The sequence below is a fragment of the Triticum aestivum genome, chromosome 5D, assembly GCF_018294505.1.
Source record: "Triticum aestivum cultivar Chinese Spring chromosome 5D, IWGSC CS RefSeq v2.1, whole genome shotgun sequence".
Lineage (NCBI taxonomy): Eukaryota > Viridiplantae > Streptophyta > Magnoliopsida > Poales > Poaceae > Triticum > Triticum aestivum.
This window is the reverse complement of record NC_057808.1, coordinates 401,536,397-401,557,055: the sequence shown is the minus strand read 5'-3', so window position 1 is coordinate 401,557,055 and position 20,659 is coordinate 401,536,397. Positions and strand designations below refer to the sequence as shown.

At 46.7% G+C, this 20,659-nt stretch overlaps 1 protein-coding gene across 1 annotated transcript; it reads left to right on the top strand.

The window, feature by feature from the left end:
* The first annotated feature begins 12,734 nt into the window (after positions 1 to 12,734).
* LOC123122136 (beta-glucosidase 31) lies at positions 12,735 to 19,597 on the top strand. The gene is made up of 13 exons (XM_044542278.1): positions 12,735 to 12,984; positions 16,797 to 16,860; positions 16,951 to 17,009; positions 17,103 to 17,178; positions 17,295 to 17,366; positions 17,477 to 17,564; positions 17,670 to 17,928; positions 18,025 to 18,140; positions 18,228 to 18,448; positions 18,554 to 18,576; positions 18,695 to 18,809; positions 18,903 to 19,005; positions 19,106 to 19,597. The coding sequence occupies exons 1-13, from the start codon at positions 12,844 to 12,846 to the stop codon at positions 19,320 to 19,322; spliced, it is 1,554 nt and encodes a 517-aa protein (XP_044398213.1). The 5' UTR covers positions 12,735 to 12,843; the 3' UTR covers positions 19,323 to 19,597.
* The last annotated feature ends 1,062 nt before the right edge of the window (positions 19,598 to 20,659 follow it).

Genomic DNA, 20,659 nt, shown 5'->3' with positions numbered 1-20,659 from the left:
TCCGCTATATGCGCTGCCGGAGGTCCACATACTCGACAGCAGCGGCGGGGCCCAAGGCTCCAAGAATATCTCCGATCCAGGTCGAGTTCTGGAGAGCGTCACAGACAAGGCGCTGGCGACGCCGACGGCGCGGGACGAGGGGAAGCAGGGCCGGGGCGATCTCGACAACTAAAGAGCCTTCGATCCAGTGATCAATCCAGAAGTGGCATGTTTTACCATCCCCGATGGCCCAAGCGGTTGATGCACGGAAGAACTGACTTGTCTCTTCGTCGTTCGACAGCTAGAGATGGCTCCATGGGCATTCTGGGTCTGTGGCTTGAAGCCAGAGCCAGCTGCAGCGCAAGGCAGTGCCCGTGCGGTGGAGATCGCGCACCGTCAGGCCGCCATACTGGAGCGGGCAGGAGAGCTTTGGCCAGTTGATGAAGCATCACCCAAGATAGGCATCCTTGCGGCCATGCCAGAGGAAGTCACGTACCACCGCTGTGATTCTCTTGAGGATTGTGGGGTTTAGTGCCATGGCGAGGAGGATGTGGACTGGCATAGCGTGAGCACATGACGCACCAGGGCACACTAATAGGGAAAAGCCTAGTAGTAGCGCGGGTTTAATGCCTACTAGTAGCGCGGGCCTCGCACTACTACTAAGGCGCTACAGCTATTCCTTAGCAGTAGCGCGTGTAACACACGATACTGCTAAGACATACAGCTGTAGCATGTATTGTCTCCAGCACTACTGCTAATCTAACTAGTAGTAGCATGCTTCCTGTCCAGCGCTACTAGTATTCTGTTTTTCTTATTTTTTTATTTATAGTATATTTATACACCGTTATACAAATTTTGATATAATACCAATTAAGAGGTTGTTATATCAGTATGTCCATGATGAATTAATATATCATTGTGAGGAAAAAATATGGATTAGATTCATTGGGATGAATCAAAAGTTGAATTAGGACGACGATCCTACTAATTCAACTTTTGGTCACTTTTGATCCATCCACATGAATCTAGTCCGCGTTCCTTCCACCAATGATATAATAACTAATCATGATCATAATAACAAATCATCATGATAATCATGATCAACATCATCATCATGTTAATGTAAAAACTCTTGCATCATATCATCATCAACAGCACTAGCTAATAATCATCATAGTCATTACCACCAACACTATTTAATCATCATAGTCATAGTGTAGCTATCTAATCAACACCAACACTAGCTAATAATAGTCATCATAGTCATTACCACCAACACTAGCTATTTAATCATCATAGTCATAGTGTAGCACATCATCTTCTTCAAACTCATTCTAGCTAGCTAATCACTCCTGCTGCTCTCTCTCAGGTAAAATAGCATAAAACATGTGTACCACTCCTGCTTCATCATATTGGAGAATGCAGATGAACCTGTCTCCTAATTGTGGGTTGCGCTTCTGATTGCTTTCCCCTAGTACTTCTCTGTTGTGATCCTTCACAATTTTGCTTTAGTCTTTGACTATTAAGACTAGCTCGCTTGGAGAAATCATGAATGCACTCATGTGCAATGCAGGATATCTTGGCTGTAAGCTAACCATTGTCATGCGACCTTTAGACTCGATCCAACGAGGCACAACATTCATCAGGAGTCCTTGTTGAAGAACATCGTAGTAACATACTTAGCAACGAAGTTTAGCTTAAAAAATAATGTATGCAAAATATCCACTGAAGACAAATAGTAAAAATCTTACCATCTTTCCTAAATAGATGTGACCGTAGTTCAGTACGCACACTAGTGGTCACACGTATTGAGTACTAATATTTCGAAGTCCAGAAAATAACCTGTCTTGACAGTATCAAGATCCTCAAGCCACTAAATATAATGATTTATCTCCTCGCAGTTTAGTTCAGCCCTAGGACAGTAGTAGGTGCTGTCTACCAAGCGCCGGACATGTTTGTTTGAATGGAAATAAGCTATCAATAGAAATTAGTTGTCAACTATTTTTAAATAAACAATATAAATTACTTAATAAATATGGTTGAGAAACTCACATAATGGTAGAACTGGAGGCGTCTGCACATCGACCCAAATGTCGATATTACCTTCAATTTCATCTTCCGGACGAATATCAAAGGTGATAAGAATATTAGGCTCAAATGCATAAGCCTTGCATAGTGCTCTCCAATTTTTGCATTCAAAATAGGAGTAGGTGTCTGCATTGTATAATTTTACGGCAAAAGTATAACCATGCTCGGTCCTCAAGTGAACTCTCTTTACCTCCATACTTTCCATAGTACTCAAACCAATCTTACCCAAAACATAAATTCTTGCATGGCAGGGGATACGCTAGTAGAATTGTAAAATTAAAATTATAAGTTGAAGCAAAAGAAGCAGAAGTCATTCTTAATTACGAAAAAAGACTTGTCATTGTGACTTACTGTATCCACTTCGGAGGTCTCATCCAGCATGATGCTGAAGTGCCTACCACCAACTAGATGAGGCCTATCGCACAGGCCGCGCTCGTCTTCGCAGTATTCGCACATAACGAATTCCCTTTCGTCGTCAGACATTTCCTATGTTTATAGTTGAAACCGAAGGAAATATGCCCTAGTGGCAATAATAAAGTTGTTATTTATATTTCCTTATATCATGATAAATGTTTATTATTCATGCTAGAATTGTATTAACCGGAAACTTAGTAAATGTGTGAATACATAGATAAAACAGAGTGTCCCTAGTATGCCTCTACTTGACTAGTTCCTTAATCAAAGATGGTTAAGTTTCCTGACCATAGACATGTGTTGTCATTTGATGAACGGGATCATATCATTAGAGAATGATGTGCTGGACAAGACCCAACCGTTAGCTTAGCATAATGATCTTTAATTTTTATTGCTATTGCTTTCTTCATGACTTATACATATTCCTCTGACTACGAGATAATGCAACTCCCAAATACCTGAGGAACACCTTGTGTGCTATCAAACGTCACAACATAACTGGTGATTATAAAGATGCTCTACAGGTGTACCCGAAGGTGTTTGTTGGGTTGGCATAGATAAAGATTAGGATTTGTCACTCCGAGTATTGGAGAGGTATCTCTGGGCCCTCTCGGTAATGCACATCACTATAAGCCTTGCAAGCAATGTGACTAATGAGTTAGTTGCGGTTTGATGCATTACGGAACGAGTAAAGAGACTTGCCGGTAACGAGATTGAACTAGGTATGAGGATACCGATGATCGAATCTCGGGCAAGTAACATACCGATGACCAAGGGAATAACGTATATTGTTATTGCGGTTTGACCGATAAAGATCTTCGTAGAATATGTAGGAACCAATATGAGCATCCAGGTTCCGCTATTTTTTATTGACCGGAGATGTGTCTTGGTCATGTCTACATAGTTCGCGAACCCGTAGGGTCCGCACGCTTAACGTTCGATGACGATTTGTATTATGAGTTATGTGTTTTGGTGACCGAAGATTGTTCGGAGTCCTGGATGAGATCACGGAAATGACGAGGAGTCTCGAAATGGTCGAGAGGTAAATATTGATATATTGGACAATGATATTCGGACACTGGAATGGTTCGGGTATATTTCGGAGTACCGAGGGGTTACGAGAACCCCCCGGGGAAGTATTGGGCCTACATGGGCCTTAGGGGAGAGAGAGGGGAGCCCGCAAGGGGTGGCACGCGCCCCCTCCAAGGGAGTCCGAATTGGACAAGGAGGAGGGGGCGCGCCCCCCTTTCCCTCTCCCTCTCCTTCCTTTTCCCCTCCCATGAGAAAGGAAAAAGGGGGGAGGCGAATCCTAGTGGAGTCCTAGTAGGACTCCCCCCCATGGTGTGCCCCCTTGGTGGCCGGCCTCCTCCTCCCCTCCTTTATATACGGGGGCAGGGGCACCCCAAAGGAGAACAGTTGTTCTCTTAGCCGTATGCGGTGCCCCCCTCCACAGTTTACTCCTCCGGTCATAGCGTCGTAGTGCTTAGGCGAAGCCCTGCGCGGATCACATCACCATCACCGTCGCCACGCCGTCGTGCTGACGAAACTCTCCCTCGACCCTCTTTGGATCAAGAGTTCGAGGGACGTCATCGAGCTGAACGTGTACTGAACTCGGAGGTGTCGTACGTTCGGTACTAGATCGGTTGGATCGTGAAGACGTTTGACTACATCCTTGGAAAACACATTTCTTCAAGTTGACGTAGAGCTCATTTTCCCTTAGTACTTCTAGCACCTTCCGAATGTGATCAAAGTGTTCATCCTCATCCTTGCTATAGATCAAGATGTCATCGAAATAGACCACAACAAAGTGGGATAAGAAGGGTCTAAGGACTTGATTCATTAAGTGCATAAAGGTACTTGGTGCATTTGAGAGTCCAAATGGCATGACTAGCCATTGAAATAACCCTTCCTTTGTCTTGAAGGCGGTCTTCCATTCATCCCCGGGTCTTATACGGATTTGATGATATCCACTTCTTAAATCTAGCTTTGTGAACACTCTTGCTCCACTAAGCTGATCCAACATATCATCCAGACGGGGAATAGGGAACCTATACCTTACGGTGATCTTGTTAACGGCTCTACTGTCCGTACACATGCGCCAAGATCCATCTTTCTTTGGCGCGAGTAGGGCTGGTACAGCACATGGGCTAATACTTTCTCGAATGTGCCCCTTTTGCAACAATTCCTCCACTTTCTCCTTCAATATATCATGCTCCTTTGGGCTCATTCGATAGTGTGGAAGATTAGGAAGACTTGCTCCCGGAATTAAGTCAATTCTATGTTGAATTCCTCTCATCGGTGGCAAGCCATGTGGCTCCCCAAGTATGTTCTGAAATTCTGCCAATAAACCACGTACCTTTGCTGGAATTTCAACAGTCAGGTGCTCTTCTCCCTTTACAACAAGTGCAACACACAAATCTGCCTCCTTCAAGTCTTCCATAAACTCATGAGAGGTATGGGAGATAGTTAACATAGTTTTCCCCTCCTCCTTAGAGGTATTACCTTCGGGTTTGTTTGGTAAGATAATGATCCTTCTCTTGTTCCAAATGAAAGAGTAAGAATTTTCCTTGCCCTTGTGTGTAGTATCCACATCAAATTGCCAAGGCCTCCCAAGAAGAACATGGCTGGCATCTATGTCAACCACATCACACAACACATTTGAGCGATAATGCTTACCCAAAGAAAGTGGTAGGTTGCATTGTTTGGTGATCCTCATATTCACTCCTTTCTTGATCCATCCAATAGTGTAGGGATTTGGATGATCATGGGTTTCAAGCTTTAAATGGTCCACCAACTTCTGGGAGATAAGATTCTCGCAGCTGCAACTATCAATCACTAGTTTGCATACCTTGCCATTCACCGTGCATTTGCTCTCAAATATTTTCTTCCGTTGTGTGTCATCGAGTTGTGGTGTGGAACATAGGACACGCTGGATCACACATACCACCTCTTCACCTTCTTCTTGAAAAACCTCTTGTCCGTCTACATCTTCAGATTCGTATTCTTCCTCATCGCTTTCACCATCATGGATAGTCATGTTAACAAATTCCCTTAGTGGGCAGCCGCTGGATATGTGTCCCTCTTTACCACATTTATAGAACTTTGGGCCTTCATTTGCCTTACCCTTGCCTCTAGTTTGCTTCGGGATGGGCTGTTTTGTCTTTGGTGGAGTGGTATTTTCTTCCACTCTATTAGGTTGGCTCCTAGATGAGCCTTCGGTATGAGGATATGGAGGATATGGAGCCTTAGTTGTCTTTCTCATCCTCACAAACCTCTCTGCCTTTAAGGCTAGAGCTTGTGCTTGATCAACGGACCAGATTTGTTGCATCATCAATCGATCTTGAATAGCATCATTGAGACCATTGATGTACCTTGCAACTTGTTGCTCTTCAGTTTCAGCAAGGTTGCACCTCACTTGTAGCCTTAGAAACTCCTCCGTGTAATCTGAAACAGTCCTATTTCCTTGAGCACAATTTTGAAATTGGATAAATAGGATCTGGTCATATTCAGCGGGCAAAAATCTCCCTTTCAAGAGGCCTTTCATTTGTCGCTAAGTTCTAACACGAGGTTCTCCTCTGAGCGTGCGCTCCTCTTGAACGCGATGCGACCATGCACCGGCTCCTCCTTTCAGCTTGTATGCGACCAAAGGAACTCTACGATCTTCCGGAACCTCCATGACCTCAAAGAAAGTCTCCACTTCATATAACCAATCTAGGCACCCTTCAATATCAACATTTCCATTAAAAGTTGGGATCTCAGCTTTCACCTTGTATGTATCTCTTGCATATGTAGGGTTGGGTACTCTCCGATATGCGTAGAGATCTGCTTCTTCAAGGGCATCATCATATTCTTCACCTTCAGAAGCTTCAACATAAATTGGCCTTCTTGAAGCACGTTGAACAACATGTTGTCGTGGCGGTCTTGCTCCAAGATTACCTCTCCTTCTTCCTTGATGAACATCTTCCTCTTCTTTAGATGAATCTCCTTCATTGGTAGCAGGGGGGACACCCTTTCTTATCATCTCAACCAGCTGACCAAATCTTCGATTAAGATCTTCACGCAGCTCTTTGATTTGTTGTTCCGCAGCATCCATCCTCTTCTCCAATTGCTCCATTGCTTGCTGCAACTTACTCTCAAAGAGGACAACAAGAACTAGTATGGGTCAACGAGGCTCTGATACCACCTGAAGCAGCACAAAGTTTGTGGAGGAGCAACTCCACCTTGCTGCTACAATGTGTACAGCACAAGTGTTGAAGGAACAGCTTCAACGTGCTGCGCTAGATATCGCTCTAGAGGCGAATGTAGGTTGATAGGGCAGCAAGAGTTCAATCCAGAACTCCTAGGGCACAAGATCTACTCCAAGATCTTAGATAAGAACAAGAAGTTCCATTATAGGTAGGCGTACATAGTCTGCCTCCAAAGTAGAGGCGAGGACCTCTATTTATAGGGCTTTGGGAAGCCTTCACATACTTCTACTTATAGCTGGAATACTCTAGAAAACATTATGTAAGTTTCACCATTCTACTCATAGCTACTCACAACTAGAAGACTCTAGAAAACAGTAGGTAGGATAGAAAAGAAAAGGAAAGAAATACTACACTAGAGTGGAAGCATCTAGAAGTAGCCAAACAGATCTGGCATGTGTTTTCTTTCTTCTCATCTAGTGTTCCTCATCAATTTTGAACAAAGGGTTTGATCTGCAATGATGATGGAAAGGCTCATCATCAAATAGTAAATAATTATTCTAAGAATAGTGCCAATGAGTTGAATAGGGGAAGTATTTCTACATCCTAGTTTCAAATTCAAACATCAATTTGCACCAATAAAATCCCCGCCAATAGTTGTACTTTCATAGCCTCATCAAAAATTAGTTACTTACGATTAAGACACTAAGGTTTAGCAATAGAAATAAAGTTAAGCCAGTATAAACTCAACCTTAATTCAGCAAAATCGCTCCTAATCAGCTCCAGGTCTCTCAACTCCAACAACTATTCTCCAACCTAAGATTCTTTCCCTCTACCAAAGACATTGTCACCTAATCTAGAGATCCAGGGAAACTCTAAACACATCAACAATATCCAGCTAAGATGAAGACCTTGGAAGTACACATACTGAATACTTAAGTTCCATGGTAGTTACAGTAACTCTTTAGATATAAAAAATATAGGTGCGCTCTTAAGAAATAAAGAGGTGCAAGACCACAAACTTTACACTGAATACTCCAGTTACATGTCAGTCCTAGTGCTTGGTTCATGTAATCAAAATCGCTAAAGAAAACAAGAATGGCATTAATTGCCAGCAACAAAAAACCAGAATGACATGAACATAAGTATAGCTCAAATCAGAATTGCTTCAAACATATGTAAAGAAACACCCAAATATTGAAATTAGTTGTAATTCAAGTATTTGACATTAAATAAACTGGTCCTTTGTAAAGTAACACTATGTATCAAACACACTAATTGGAAAATAGAATCAGCTGCTATCTCACCTGAAAATATAGAATCTTTTACTTCATTGACATAGTGTTATTCTCAAGCTTACAGTAGAGCTGACCTTCCTCCATATGAGTACATAGTTGCATCAAGACCACCACATCAGAACCTCCCAAACTGGAAGCAAAGTAATCTATCAGTCAATCTTATTGTGTTCCCATTCCCTGTACGACATTCCCTTTTTTGTATCCTTTGCCGAGGTATATATCTTCTGACATCTTGCTGATCTACAAACAAACAAAAAAATCACCTTTTGTCAGACTAAAAGAAGGATATTCTGAAACCACCTCACCAGAATCCAAGAACACCACAAATGCAGTAATTGTAACAGTACTGTAGACTGGGACATGCATTAGCCTATATAATTATGAATAGGCAAAAAACACTTCCCATAAAATTAATTACTAAGCTCAAGAAAACCTACTCAAGATGGATAGAACCAACATTCTTTAGCTACACGTAGATTGATGCAAGATGAATAGCTACCTAGGCTAGACATTGAAGCAAAGTCACTGATTTGTCGAGCAGTGCAGAAAATAAGAAACCGAACAGGTGGCCATCTCCAAGATCACAAAGCAAATATGAAACCTTAGGCCAACAACAGAAAAAAATTCCTTCCTAATTAAAGCCAGGCCCCAAATACTCTTATCCATGCACAAAAGAACAAAAACACCAACATTCCATGCACAAAGGAACAACAATCGTTGGCCCTACCAGGAAGGGACAAAAGGCATAGATCTTCACTCCACTAATGAAAATAAAACAAGGAAGAAAGGAAACCACAAAAAAATAGTGCACAAAGTGAATGATACTTTTGGCTGTACCAGAAACAAGACAAGAAATAGAAGGCTCTTATTCGCCAGCCTGCACGAGAAGCATATCGCCATACAACCGTGTACCTAGCTCTGGAAAATAAAAGGAGCATAAATGAGGAGAAGAAGGGTTGACCTGCAGATCAGTGAACGGAGACGAGCAGGCATAGATCGAAGGAGGCACCCACCAGGGGATCGAGCAATAGAGGACCAATCTGCAGGTATAACAAAGGGAAAATTAGAGATGAGCAGCATCCAATCACCAAGAATGGGAGAAAGTAGACATACCTAGAAATCCACGAGTGAATCAGCAGATCTGGCGAAGAGACTGGAAGAAAGAGAGGACCTGCAACCAAACGAGATCCCAAATCAACGTAAGACAGGTAAACAAACTGAACCATCTCCTTCGCTGCCTCTTCCTCATCTTCCTGGCTCTCACATGCATACAAGCAAGAAAAGGTGAGTGGGTGGGCTGACCTAAGATCCTCTCGTCCATCGCTGTAGCAGCGCACCTCTGTAGCTCGAGCTCGGCGATGAGAACTGTGAGAGGCGATGGGGGCGGCGGCAGCATGAGAGAGGCAGCAAGGGAACGAGCGGCCACCATGGCGCCTTGACGGCGACCCCACCAAGCGTCTCCCTCACGGACGGGGCTCACCTGCCGAGGACGGCGACGAGCCCCGAACCAGCTTTGGGTGCCTCTCCCTAATGCGATGGCGTCTCACCTCGGCATGAGATCCTGGTCACTCACCTCCCGTGGATGGCAAGAGGCGAGCTCGATGGAGACTGCAGTGGTGGCGGCGAGCTCGGCGGCGGAAGAGGAACATGGGCGGAAGCGCGGGGGCGACGACTGTGCGATGGGGAGTGGGGCGGCTTGTGCGGGAGGAAGATGAGGGATGGTGCACGAGCGGGAGGAGGAGGCGGTGGCTAGGTCTCCGGGAGATGTTACCATATATACTATATCTGAAATGACAAAAATGCCCTCGGCAGGGCACGGGAATTACACGCGGTGGCAGCTGATATTTACCTCCGGAGGTAATTATTTTGTAGCAGTAGCTCCGGGTCGATCCGACGGCCCAGCTCCTCCGACCGCTCGATCCAACGCCCGGAAACGCATCAAGCGACTCGATCCAACGGCCGAAATGCCCTGAGCTCTGAGAAGCCTCAGGTTCTCCCTAGATACTTATATCAGGATGTGAAAAGTTAACCCTCCTCCTACAAAACCTTGACAGAAATATCTCCCAAAAAACCTCAAAGAAATCTGTTGAATATATGGTTTGTGCATGTATATTGTATAGCCCGGCCCACCTCCTAGTCTTTGTATAGTTGAGGTTGTGGCCCACCTTGTACTCCATATATACGTGCGCTATGCACCGATCAATACATCGTGAAGCATTGCCAAAACATTCGTTTCCAACATGGTATCATACCTGTGATCCTAACCCTAACCCTTGCCGCCGCCGCCGCGATCCCATCGCCGCCGCCGCTGCCACCCGTCGCCACGCGCCGCCGCGTGGGGAAAAAATATGGTTGTGCTACAAGCCAACTCCAAAAAAATTATCTGGCTTGGTCGAAAAGCTTCGTTTGTTGCTCTGGTAACAAACGTCCAAACTTCAAAGTATGCAATGTTTTTTGATGATTCTAGTGAAAATTGAGATGATCGACCCCAACCCCTTTGCAACGGTCTTGCTCACACGGTAAGGCGTTGCTGGTGGCAAAAGATGGAGACTAAGGTCAGTGGCGGAGCTTGCACAAAAAGGTTGGGCGGGCCAGGCTGTAAGGATTGTTACTGGCTGACATTTTTGTGATCCATGGGCTGACTATAATAGGAGGAGAAGCTTCAGAGCTGGGCGGGCCATGGCCCATTCGTCCTTGCATATAAGCTCCGCCAGTGACTAAGGTATCAAGGACAGGGTGGCCAGTGAGTTTAGCGCAGCTACTTCCAAACACCATCGTAAAGCCGGGTGTGGCAAAGGGATGTGCCTTGGCGACTAAGGGCGAGGACTCTTTACATGACTTCATCGAGCTGCTCAAAGGTCTCATGGTTGTGACTTTGATCACCCAAGGTTTGAATCACTTGGTTAACACGAAGAAGATCAAGAAAACCAACCAGCTGGTTAGCGCTGCCTTGGGGGACAACCCTACAAGATGTTAGTCGCGAGCACTTGTTTTCTTCTCTAGTGCTTGTTATTTTGGGGAAAGTCCGCCGGAGGTTTCGTGGGGATGGTTTGTTGTGGCGTCCTATCTATAGCATCCTCACTGATTGTTTGAGTTCCTGTGAGATTTTATTCTGCGTGTATCGATTTATGCTTGGTTTTGCCCCGTGTTGGGTTTAGTCCCACATCGGTTATGGGGGAGACATGACACGACTTAGGGCCGGGGTGTCCCCTCCTAACAGGCTAGTCTTTTAGGGGAAGAGGGCCCAAAGGCCTCTCATAAGTCGGTGTTGCTCTCTGGTTGAGCCAGATGACGCAGGTGGATCGGAAACATTGGTCTTAGCGGACCCGAGATTGCGTAACACCCCGCGGGTGCCAACAACAAAAAAAACATGGGTTCGGGCTTCACGGTTGGACACAGCGGTGCCTGCGACGGATCCATGGGAGCGATTAATCACGAGTTCGGCTCCTCTGCAGTTAAGCTTTTACTGCACGCACATTCATGTGCTACGTCACATGCACCAGGTCCTCGGGAATTTTTGAAGTACTGACATATACCGTGCAATATATTCCAAGAACAGTTTATCTAATTCACATCTAGATGTTTTTTAAGGATGTTTCAAGAAATTCTCACAGGAAGCCATAGTCCGTAGATTGTTCTTAGAATTAATGTGCATAAGTAGACCTGGCCATGGATACCCGGCCCGAAAAAGCCCGGCCTTGCAGCATAAGTGTGTACGTGAAGAAGACCAGTTTGAGTTGGCAATGCCGGAACTGAAACTGAAGCCACACCTGTTGTCGGCCATCTGTCGCCACACGGCCGGGCTCTCCTCGGGAAAAAGTTAAAAATGGCGATAGGCGGGCCCCACGTTCGTTCTAGAAGCAGGACAAACACGAGAAGATCCCCGTGGAGAAGAGGGCGTATGGACGGGACACTACAGTTCCGTTCACCAATTTGATTTGAGTTGGTCCTGTACTACGTCCTGTCTCGTTGCGTCGAAGCCCATCTGGGTGTGTCTGGGACTGTCTCGAAGACACGCCGCGGCCGCCGAGAAAGACAGCACGAAAACGCAAGCAGGGGAGCTATATATGGCCACGCATCGCCACGTCGGTCCTAGCTAACTCTGTGGGGGCTCCCTCCATCGCTGCTTAGAGCTGCACCGTACGTGGAGCGAGTTCGTAGGCTGACCAACCAACATTGACATTCACAAGAATTGAGTTGTTTTGATCAACTGGTTTTAAAATTTTAATTAACACAATCGAGCACAGCTGCGCTGCACGGCGTCGCCGCCGGAGGAGGCAACAGCGCGGGGCCGATCGGCGACGGTCGACGTGGGCGAAAACGGTGGTCGGTCGACGACGTGGTGGACGTGCACCGTTGGTGCGCTCTGCGCTGCCTGCTATCATCGGGACGTGCACCGTTGGTGTGGTGCTAGCTCGCGGCCTTGCGTGCTGTCCGTTCACTCTGGAGTATATGCACGAAGCTATCTAGTCCGGGGAGGTCAGATTCCGGCCGACCATGCCGGCCGCACGAGCACACCGCTCGCAGCGCCCATGCATGCCCCCAAAGGACAAGGCTACGGTCGCATCGCGCGCACGAGAGCGTCGTCGGTCGGCGCCCGCCACGTGCCGCGCCCGGAGGGGCAAGTGCGTGAGTCCAGCTTCGCATCGCCTGCCTGCCTGGTTGTGCGTCACGGACGACGTGGCCGCCGGGTTTGGACGTAAGCAGAGGCCCGAGTGAGCAGAGCACAGCGCGGCGCGTGACCGAGATGGAAAGGAAACGGCATATAAAACCCCGCGCGCCCGGCCGGGGCCTGCAGCCACACCAGAGCCAGAGCCAACAAGAAGAGAGAAGCCACCATCACCAGCACGGCAGCAGAGAGACTGTGGACGGAGCGATCGATGATGGCGGCCGCGAAGGCGCTCTCCTCCCTGGTCCTCGTCCTGCTGCTCGCCGTCGCGTCTCAGGAGGCGGCGGCGACCATCACCAAGCGCGACTTCCCCCCGGGGTTCATCTTCGGCACCGGCTCCTCCGCCTACCAGGTACTACTACTACCTAGTGATTGTCGCTCACTCGGCCCCTCCGCTCATGCCGGCCGGCCGCGCCTCGACGTCTTCCACCGAATCTCGGTCAGAGAAACATGTTGAACGATCCTCGCGAGCTGCTTCAGGGATTCAGAGCAATAGTTGGTTCGTTGGTTCGCCGACAAATACCGTAGCTAGCACCGGCACCGCCGCATGTGCTGTGCACTCGACCACACGTTCGTTGATACACGGAACTGTTTCCTCTTGATACAGTACCTTCCAAGGAAAGTTGCTGTCCTGGCCTTCCCTTTTCGTTCCTCTGCTCTGCTTCGTCTTCCTCCCACGAGACGAGACTCTCGCGTCCTTTCAAGCCAGTCAATGAACAGAGCCATCGCCCATCCATCTGCCAGATGGGCCAGGGCGCATGACAGCGCAGCCGCCCTCTCCTCCCGCCAGATTACGACCAGGAGCAGCGCGTTCATTGGCTGCGTCGCTTCGCTTAGGCTTTGTTTTTGATATTCTTTTCTTCTTCTTCTTCTTCTTCTTCTTCTTCTTCTTCTTCTTCTTCTTCTTCTTCTTCTTCGTCGCGTTCATTGGCTGGCTGGTTCCAATATTCTTTTCTTCTTCTTCTTCTTCGGTTGGATGGCACCCACTGGCCGGGTCGCGCTTGTGGATTACCTCTTTTGTTTCCCTATCTAGGTCAAGAAACGAATATACCGCAGGAGGACATACAGAGAGTTGTGCATGCAGGGCATGCCCGGCACCGCAGGTGCTTCTTCTGATCCTCTTTGTGCATGGGGATTTCTCCTCGGTCACAAAGCGGTTGAATAAGAAGATCACGGCTGAGCTGACGGCCAGACCAGCACTAGCATAGATAGTATACCTTCTTATACTCCAAGTCTAGTCTAGAAGAGAACGCAATAACCAAAGTCCTTGTCGACCAGCAAACAGAATCACACAAAGGACAAAGCCATACCTCCCGTCGTCTCCCCTGCGTTGCTTCTTTCAAGAGAAAGAGCAACTCTATAGTCCCTACCTATAAAGCCCCCCTCAAAAAACAGTTTTTATTACCTACTGTACTCTATGATATGCAAACAGTTTATTACTCCCTATAGTCCCTACCTATGAATCTCAAACCAGTAAGGAAAAGGAGTACTCCCTCTGTAAACTAATATAAGAGCGTTTAGATATTAGTAATCTAAACGCCCTTATATTAGTTTGCGAGGGAGTAGCTTTTTGTTCCTGATGCCATCCGATCCCAGCTGCTGCAAACTCCCAAGTTAAAATAATTAACCACCACCACTGGCCAAAAAAAGGAAAAAAAAAACACCACAAGTTGCAGCCGTGCTCTTTTCCCACCAGGAGCAACGCTGGTCGCTGCGCTTATGCTTTGTTTTTGACCGAGGCATGCGGGCCGGTTCCATAATCGTTAGTATACTTCTTCTTCAGTCGGATGCCACCCACTGGGTCGCTCTTGTGGCTGTTTTCTCTTTCTCCATCAGAAAACACACATACACAGTACTCCCTCCATACCAAAATAAGTGGCCCAACTTTAGTAATATAGATTTATGTTAAAATTAGTACATAGTTGAGACACTTATTTTAAGATCGATCGGAGGAAGTAGAAGTACATGTACATACGTACATACATAGAGCTGTGCCAGTCATACTGGGCATGTCGATGGTTCCCAAGCACCAAGCAGTAGTGTATGCCAGCTTGGTCGTCGGCATCCTAGCAGCACCACTCAACTCGAACCACATGTTCCATACAAAGAAATATCCGCTCTAACCTGTACATAAGAAAACGAGAGTTCTCTCTCTTTCTGGCGCTTCACTGGCCTCTGATTTTTCTCGCCTCCAAGCTACAGCCTACAGCCACTGTCCCCCTTCCCTTTCCCTTCGTCTGCTCCTTCGTCTTTTTCATCCGTCACGCGCGACGCATCCCATCGAAAGAAACTGATTACACCGTGCCATCCTTTGGCGGATGGATGGAACAGGACGCGCGAGGAATTCAGCATGGACACGAAATTTCTGGCGCCAAAGGGCCTTCTCTCCTTCCTTCCTTCCTTCCACGTGTTCTCGCCCCTTCCCGCCACGTTTTTTTTCTTCATGATCTGAAGCGTTCAATAAATAATGTGGTGATCAATGCAACAGTAGTAGCTGCTCGACGGACGAAAGGCGCAGCTGCTTAAATAACCTTAAACACCTGCTTAAATTCAGGGTCCATCCATCACTGACCGGGACATGCTTTTACTCCCAGCATAAACCCATGTTAGCAACCACTTGCGAGCAGGGCGTCACAGCTCTCGCGTCCGTTGCTTGGTCACCGACGCTAGCCAGATCCTCCTGTTTCTGACGACGACACAAACTTAAACTGACATGGCTTCCGATGAATCCGTCACCGCACTATTCTGAACCTCTTGTTTCTGTTTTGATTTGGTTATTCTCTCTATAAAGCCCAGCTAGCAGTGCTCCGGCTTGTTTAAGAGAAACAAGCAGACTTGGATAAAATCGATTCAATCGTCCGGCTGCTGCTGCTTTTCCTTGCAATTATTTCGACACTAGCCACCTCTGTGTCGGTAGCCTCACTCTCCAATGTCTGTCTAGCCAAAGAAGAGTCAATTGATAGTATATATGTGTAGTACTATGTACAGAACACATAAAAATGTCCCATCACTGCCCAAGAACTGCACTTCTTCTGCATACTAGGCGCCACAGCGCATGTAAATGGTGCCAAGTCTTGCTTGCTTTGCCTTTCTTGATGCGTTCATCATCCAAGGATACTTCTACTTGCAGAAGCAGAGCACTAGATGCAACTCACAAGTCATCATCTAATCTAGCTAGCTAGTGCCACTGGGACAGTAGCTTCCAAACAATATCTAGCTATTATGGACATATCTGAAGGAACCTATGGCCCCTGTCCTACGGGAAAATCTGCAAGGATCACAATTCCACGCAACCCGTCTCACACGTATGGTGGAAGTCGTCTCGTGTCACCGGGGGCTTTCCTTTTTTTGGCAGATTGTGTTTTTGGACGATCTGAGCGAAGACCGACATAAAACTTGAATTGATACAACTTGTGACAGAGATCCGTCACTACAATTTCTGAACCTCTTGTTTCTAATTTTCTTTGGTATTCTTCTCTCTATAAAGCCTAACTGTACTCCTGCTTGCTTTCTCAGAAGGAAGAGAAACAACTACTTAGAACCAAATGGCTTCAATTTGTTGGGTTCAGAATAGTGCGGTGACGGATTCATCGGAAGCCATGTCAGTTTAAGTTCGTTCCGTTCCATAGTGGAGTACGTACCGATAAGCAAGTAAAAGCAGCGTCATGTCTTCAGAAAACAACCTACCGGGCCACCGGGGTGTCGCCTTCTCGCCACTTCCTCTCGTCGTTTTCACGTCACGTCACGATCATAGCACTGGGGGTGTTCATTTCTCCTCCTCTGGCCGCTTCTTCTGCTTTGGCTGGAGCGGAAAAAAAGTACCGTGTCTTTGGTCGGCGAAAGCTGCAGATATAGGTAGTGATGTTCCGCAGAATTGGAACCACAAGAACTCCTGTCGCAAAAAAATAAAAATATATAGCGTGAAACTCTTTTAAGATATATGATCACTCTCAGGCAGGAGTGTGTTGTTCGGGCTTGGGACCTGACAGTTGAGACAATGGTCAAAAACTAAGAAAGGTAAATGAGAATGGTCAAAGTTAACTGCGTTTGCTAACTCTTCAAATTCCGTTGTTTATATCTTCAGAATTCAGATCACAGCTGATTATTATTTGTTGTATTGTATGGAATACTTTGCTGACCTGAACATTCGGCTGATTTTTTCAGATCGAAGGCGCGGTCGCGGAGGACGGGAGAAAACCCAGCATCTGGGACACGTTCACACACTCAGGTAGTGCTCATTTCCACGCGACCTGTGCGTCAGAATCTGCCGTGCATTCTCCTATTGCGAATTATAACACGGAGTTTCTAACATTCGCAGGCCATTCTGTCGATGGATCAAATGCTGATGTGACTGCAGATCAGTATCATAAGTACAAGGTCAGTTTGTGAGACCAAGTGATGTTAAATGGATGACTTTTCAGACCAAGATTTTGGTGCTAATCTTACAGCTGATTTTGTGTTTGACAACAGGAAGATGTAAAGCTTTTGAGCGACATGGGAGTCGATGCCTACAGATTTTCCATTGCCTGGCCTCGCCTTATTCCCGGTAAGGCCATACCCACAGTCATAGTACAGCCATTTGTCCAATAAACACTTGCTGAATAAGGTGTGCCAGAAAAGTTGGCTAGGCGCTTCACTGACTTTTGTTTGCAATCCATGAAGATGGCCGTGGAGCTGTCAATCCAAAGGGACTGGAGTACTACAACAATCTTATCGATCAACTCCTGGCTCATGGTATTTAATCCTTGGCAGACTGAATCCTTATCCAAAGAATAATAATTAAAGAATTTTCAGATGCCCAGCTGCACATGAGTAACTCATGCATCTTTCTCCGCTTCGTGTAGGAATCCAGCCTCACGTCACGATATATCATTTCGACTTCCCTCAGGCTCTTCAAGACGAATACAACGGGATGCTTAGTCGCAAATTCATGTACTTTCTTCTTTGCCCCACTAATTAACATCACTATCACAAGTGCCATTGCATGAAGAGATGAAGAATAAATGTTGCATTCTGCCTTATGTCACATGGTTGCAGAGATGACTACACAGCGTATGCAGAAGTGTGCTTCAAGAACTTCGGCGACAGGGTGAAATACTGGAGCACTGTCAATGAGCCAAACATCGAGCCGATTGGCGGGTACGATCAGGGTATCCTCCCACCGCGGCGATGCTCATTCCCCTTCGGCTTCCTCAGTTGCGACAACGGCAACTCTACCACAGAGCCATACATAGTAGCTCACCATCTTCTGCTTGCACATGCCTCAGCAGCTTCCCTGTATAAAGAGAAGTATCAGGTTAGGAACCATGCCACCTTTTACTGAACTATAACTGTTTATCTGGGATAGCCATTCTCACAGGTGTAATATTCCCTTCTATTTCTTTATAATCAGGCCAAGCAAGGAGGAAATATTGGACTCACATTGCTCGGTTGGTGGTACGAGCCTGCGACACAAACACCTGAGGATATAGCAGCAGCTGAAAGGATGAACGACTTTCACATTGGATGGTCTCTTCTTCTATAGGACTCAAGTTTCATAGTAACGGCTATAATTTGTGTGTAACTACAACTAAACATCATCTGAACATGGCACAGGTATATGCATCCGTTGGTGCACGGAGATTACCCCCCAGTGATGAGGAAAAATGTTGGGTCCAGGCTACCATCATTCACCGACGAAGAACTGAAGAGGCTGCTCGGATCTTTCGATTTTGTCGGATTTAACCACTACATTGCGGTATATGTGAAGGCTGATCTTAGCAAGCTGGATGATGAGCTGAGAGATTACATGGGCGATGCAGCCGTGAAATATGACAGTAAGAATTCTAATAACCTAAAGTCCTGTCATGTGTTATATCTGCCACAGTAGTGCAATGAGAGAAATGGATTAACCTAACTCTTCTGCAAATGTATTCTTGCAGTGCCATTTTTGAAGAAGAACCAGGTATTTGACGATACAATGCATTTCATCCCTAATAATCAATTTAGTTGGGAAATGAACTTTTTTCCCAACATAACTGAATCATATGTACGTCTGTGTGGCTAAAATTAAACTGTAACAGCTCCTGTTTGGGTTGAAAAGCGATTTCATGACATCGACACCGTGGGCTCTGAAGAAAATGCTGGAGCATCTCCAGCTCAAATACAAGAACCCTATAGTCATGATCCATGAGAACGGTAAATTATACTAAAACAGAACTTTCAGCTGCCCTAAAACATCATGATCCCAAGGAATCACGAACCTGAAATATCATGTCCAAAATGTTACAGGAGCTGCTAGCATTGCTGATCCCTCTGCTGGGAACGCCCCCGACGACGAGTTCAGGTCGCAGTACCTGCAGGATTACATCGAGGCGACCCTCGAATCCAGCAGGTACCAACACATTCATCTTAGTACAAGAGTAACACGACACCTGAAACATATTCATACAGCAGCTATCTGACCATTCTCCTCTCTGTTGCTGGGTGATCAGGAACGGGTCGAACGTGCAGGGCTACTTCGTGTGGTCGTTTCTGGACGTGTTCGAGTATCTGTTTGGCTACCGCATGGGCTTCGGCCTCTATGGCGTCGACTTCAACTCCGAGGAGAGGACGAGGTACCAGAGGCACTCCGCCAAGTGGTTCACCGGCTTCCTCCGTGGCGGCGAGCTGAGGCCGGTGGCTCTCCCCGGCCAGGCATATTCCCAGTGATCTTGGCACACTTCTTCATGCTTCTGTAGCACACGGAGAGGAGGATGGACGGCGAATAAGCCTGGGAAGATGGTTGGGTGTTGTTTTTGGATGGTAACTGAATTTTGCTTGGGCAGTAGGGTTTATATACAGGTCTCTGCTTCTTTGGGTTTGATTGTTCCTAAATGTATATGTCTGTGTTGATGTGTATGCGGAAAATATTAATATGTCGATATACAAGGTGTTGGATCCAGTCAGCAGTTCGAGATCGAAATCACCACGTACCTGCATTTAAACAGAGCCTGCAGTGCTGCAAAATCTTAATTTTCATTCAATAGTATAGTATGAGTATATACATATTCATTGGCTGTGAAGATGAACAAGGCCGCACACACATGCTGTGCTGACCAAACAAAGAGCCTCCTGATGTTGTCATTGTGTTGTACGGAGTATCGACCAAACAATGTAGTGCCCCTCAACTGCAAGCCCAACTTGGCAGGTCTGTTGTCACCATCATCTTGCCAGAAAGGGAAACGAGTTCAGTGCTGAAGAGAATTGGGACTCTCTGGAGCCGATATGCGGGCCAGATTCCAACATTAGGAGTAGTTTAGAACAGAAACTGGATGTGGTTGAACTATCACGAAAGGGTCAGATTTCGAACAAAAAAAGAACTCATTCCGGCAGGGTGGCGCTTTATAAAGTAACGCCGGTCCTCGCGCGGCGGTGGCCGTGGTGCGGCTACCACGTGATCGCCGGCCTCGAGCTCAGGCAGGTTGTGGTTGGTGTGCAGGGCCAGGGCGAACGCACTCAAGGTGCTCGAGAAAATGCTGCTGCTGTATTCGAGACATGGGGAGGGAAGAGAAAACAGTGCAGAAACATCGACATTGAAGCACAGTCTTGCAGAAATCACAAGTCTACAGTTTTATGCCAAAAAACACTAATTCCCAGGCTAATTTTTTGCAGAAACCACAAGTTGCTCGCTTAGGCCGTTTTAAGCACGATTATGACTGATGGGTCCCTCTAAACAGGGTGACATGACAAAAGAAACAGTCAATTACATCCCGACACGATTTTATTTTGTAAAAGGACCCCTAAAAAAAGCAACCGGGTCCTCTGACCTTCGTCTTCCATCAGGCCACTCCCTCCCCGAGCGTGACCGGCGGAGTTGTTGCTTGCTCTGGCGGCGGGGCGCAGGGGAATTCCGGCAGCGGGTCGGCTGGCGACAGCGGCGTGGCCTCCACTCCCTTCCCGTGCGTGGTCGGTGGTGTCTGTTAGGACGGCGGGGCACGGAGGCGGGCCACCTGCAGCTACTCGCGCCGCCTGCGGTGGATGAATGACCTCGCCAGCCGGATCCGGAA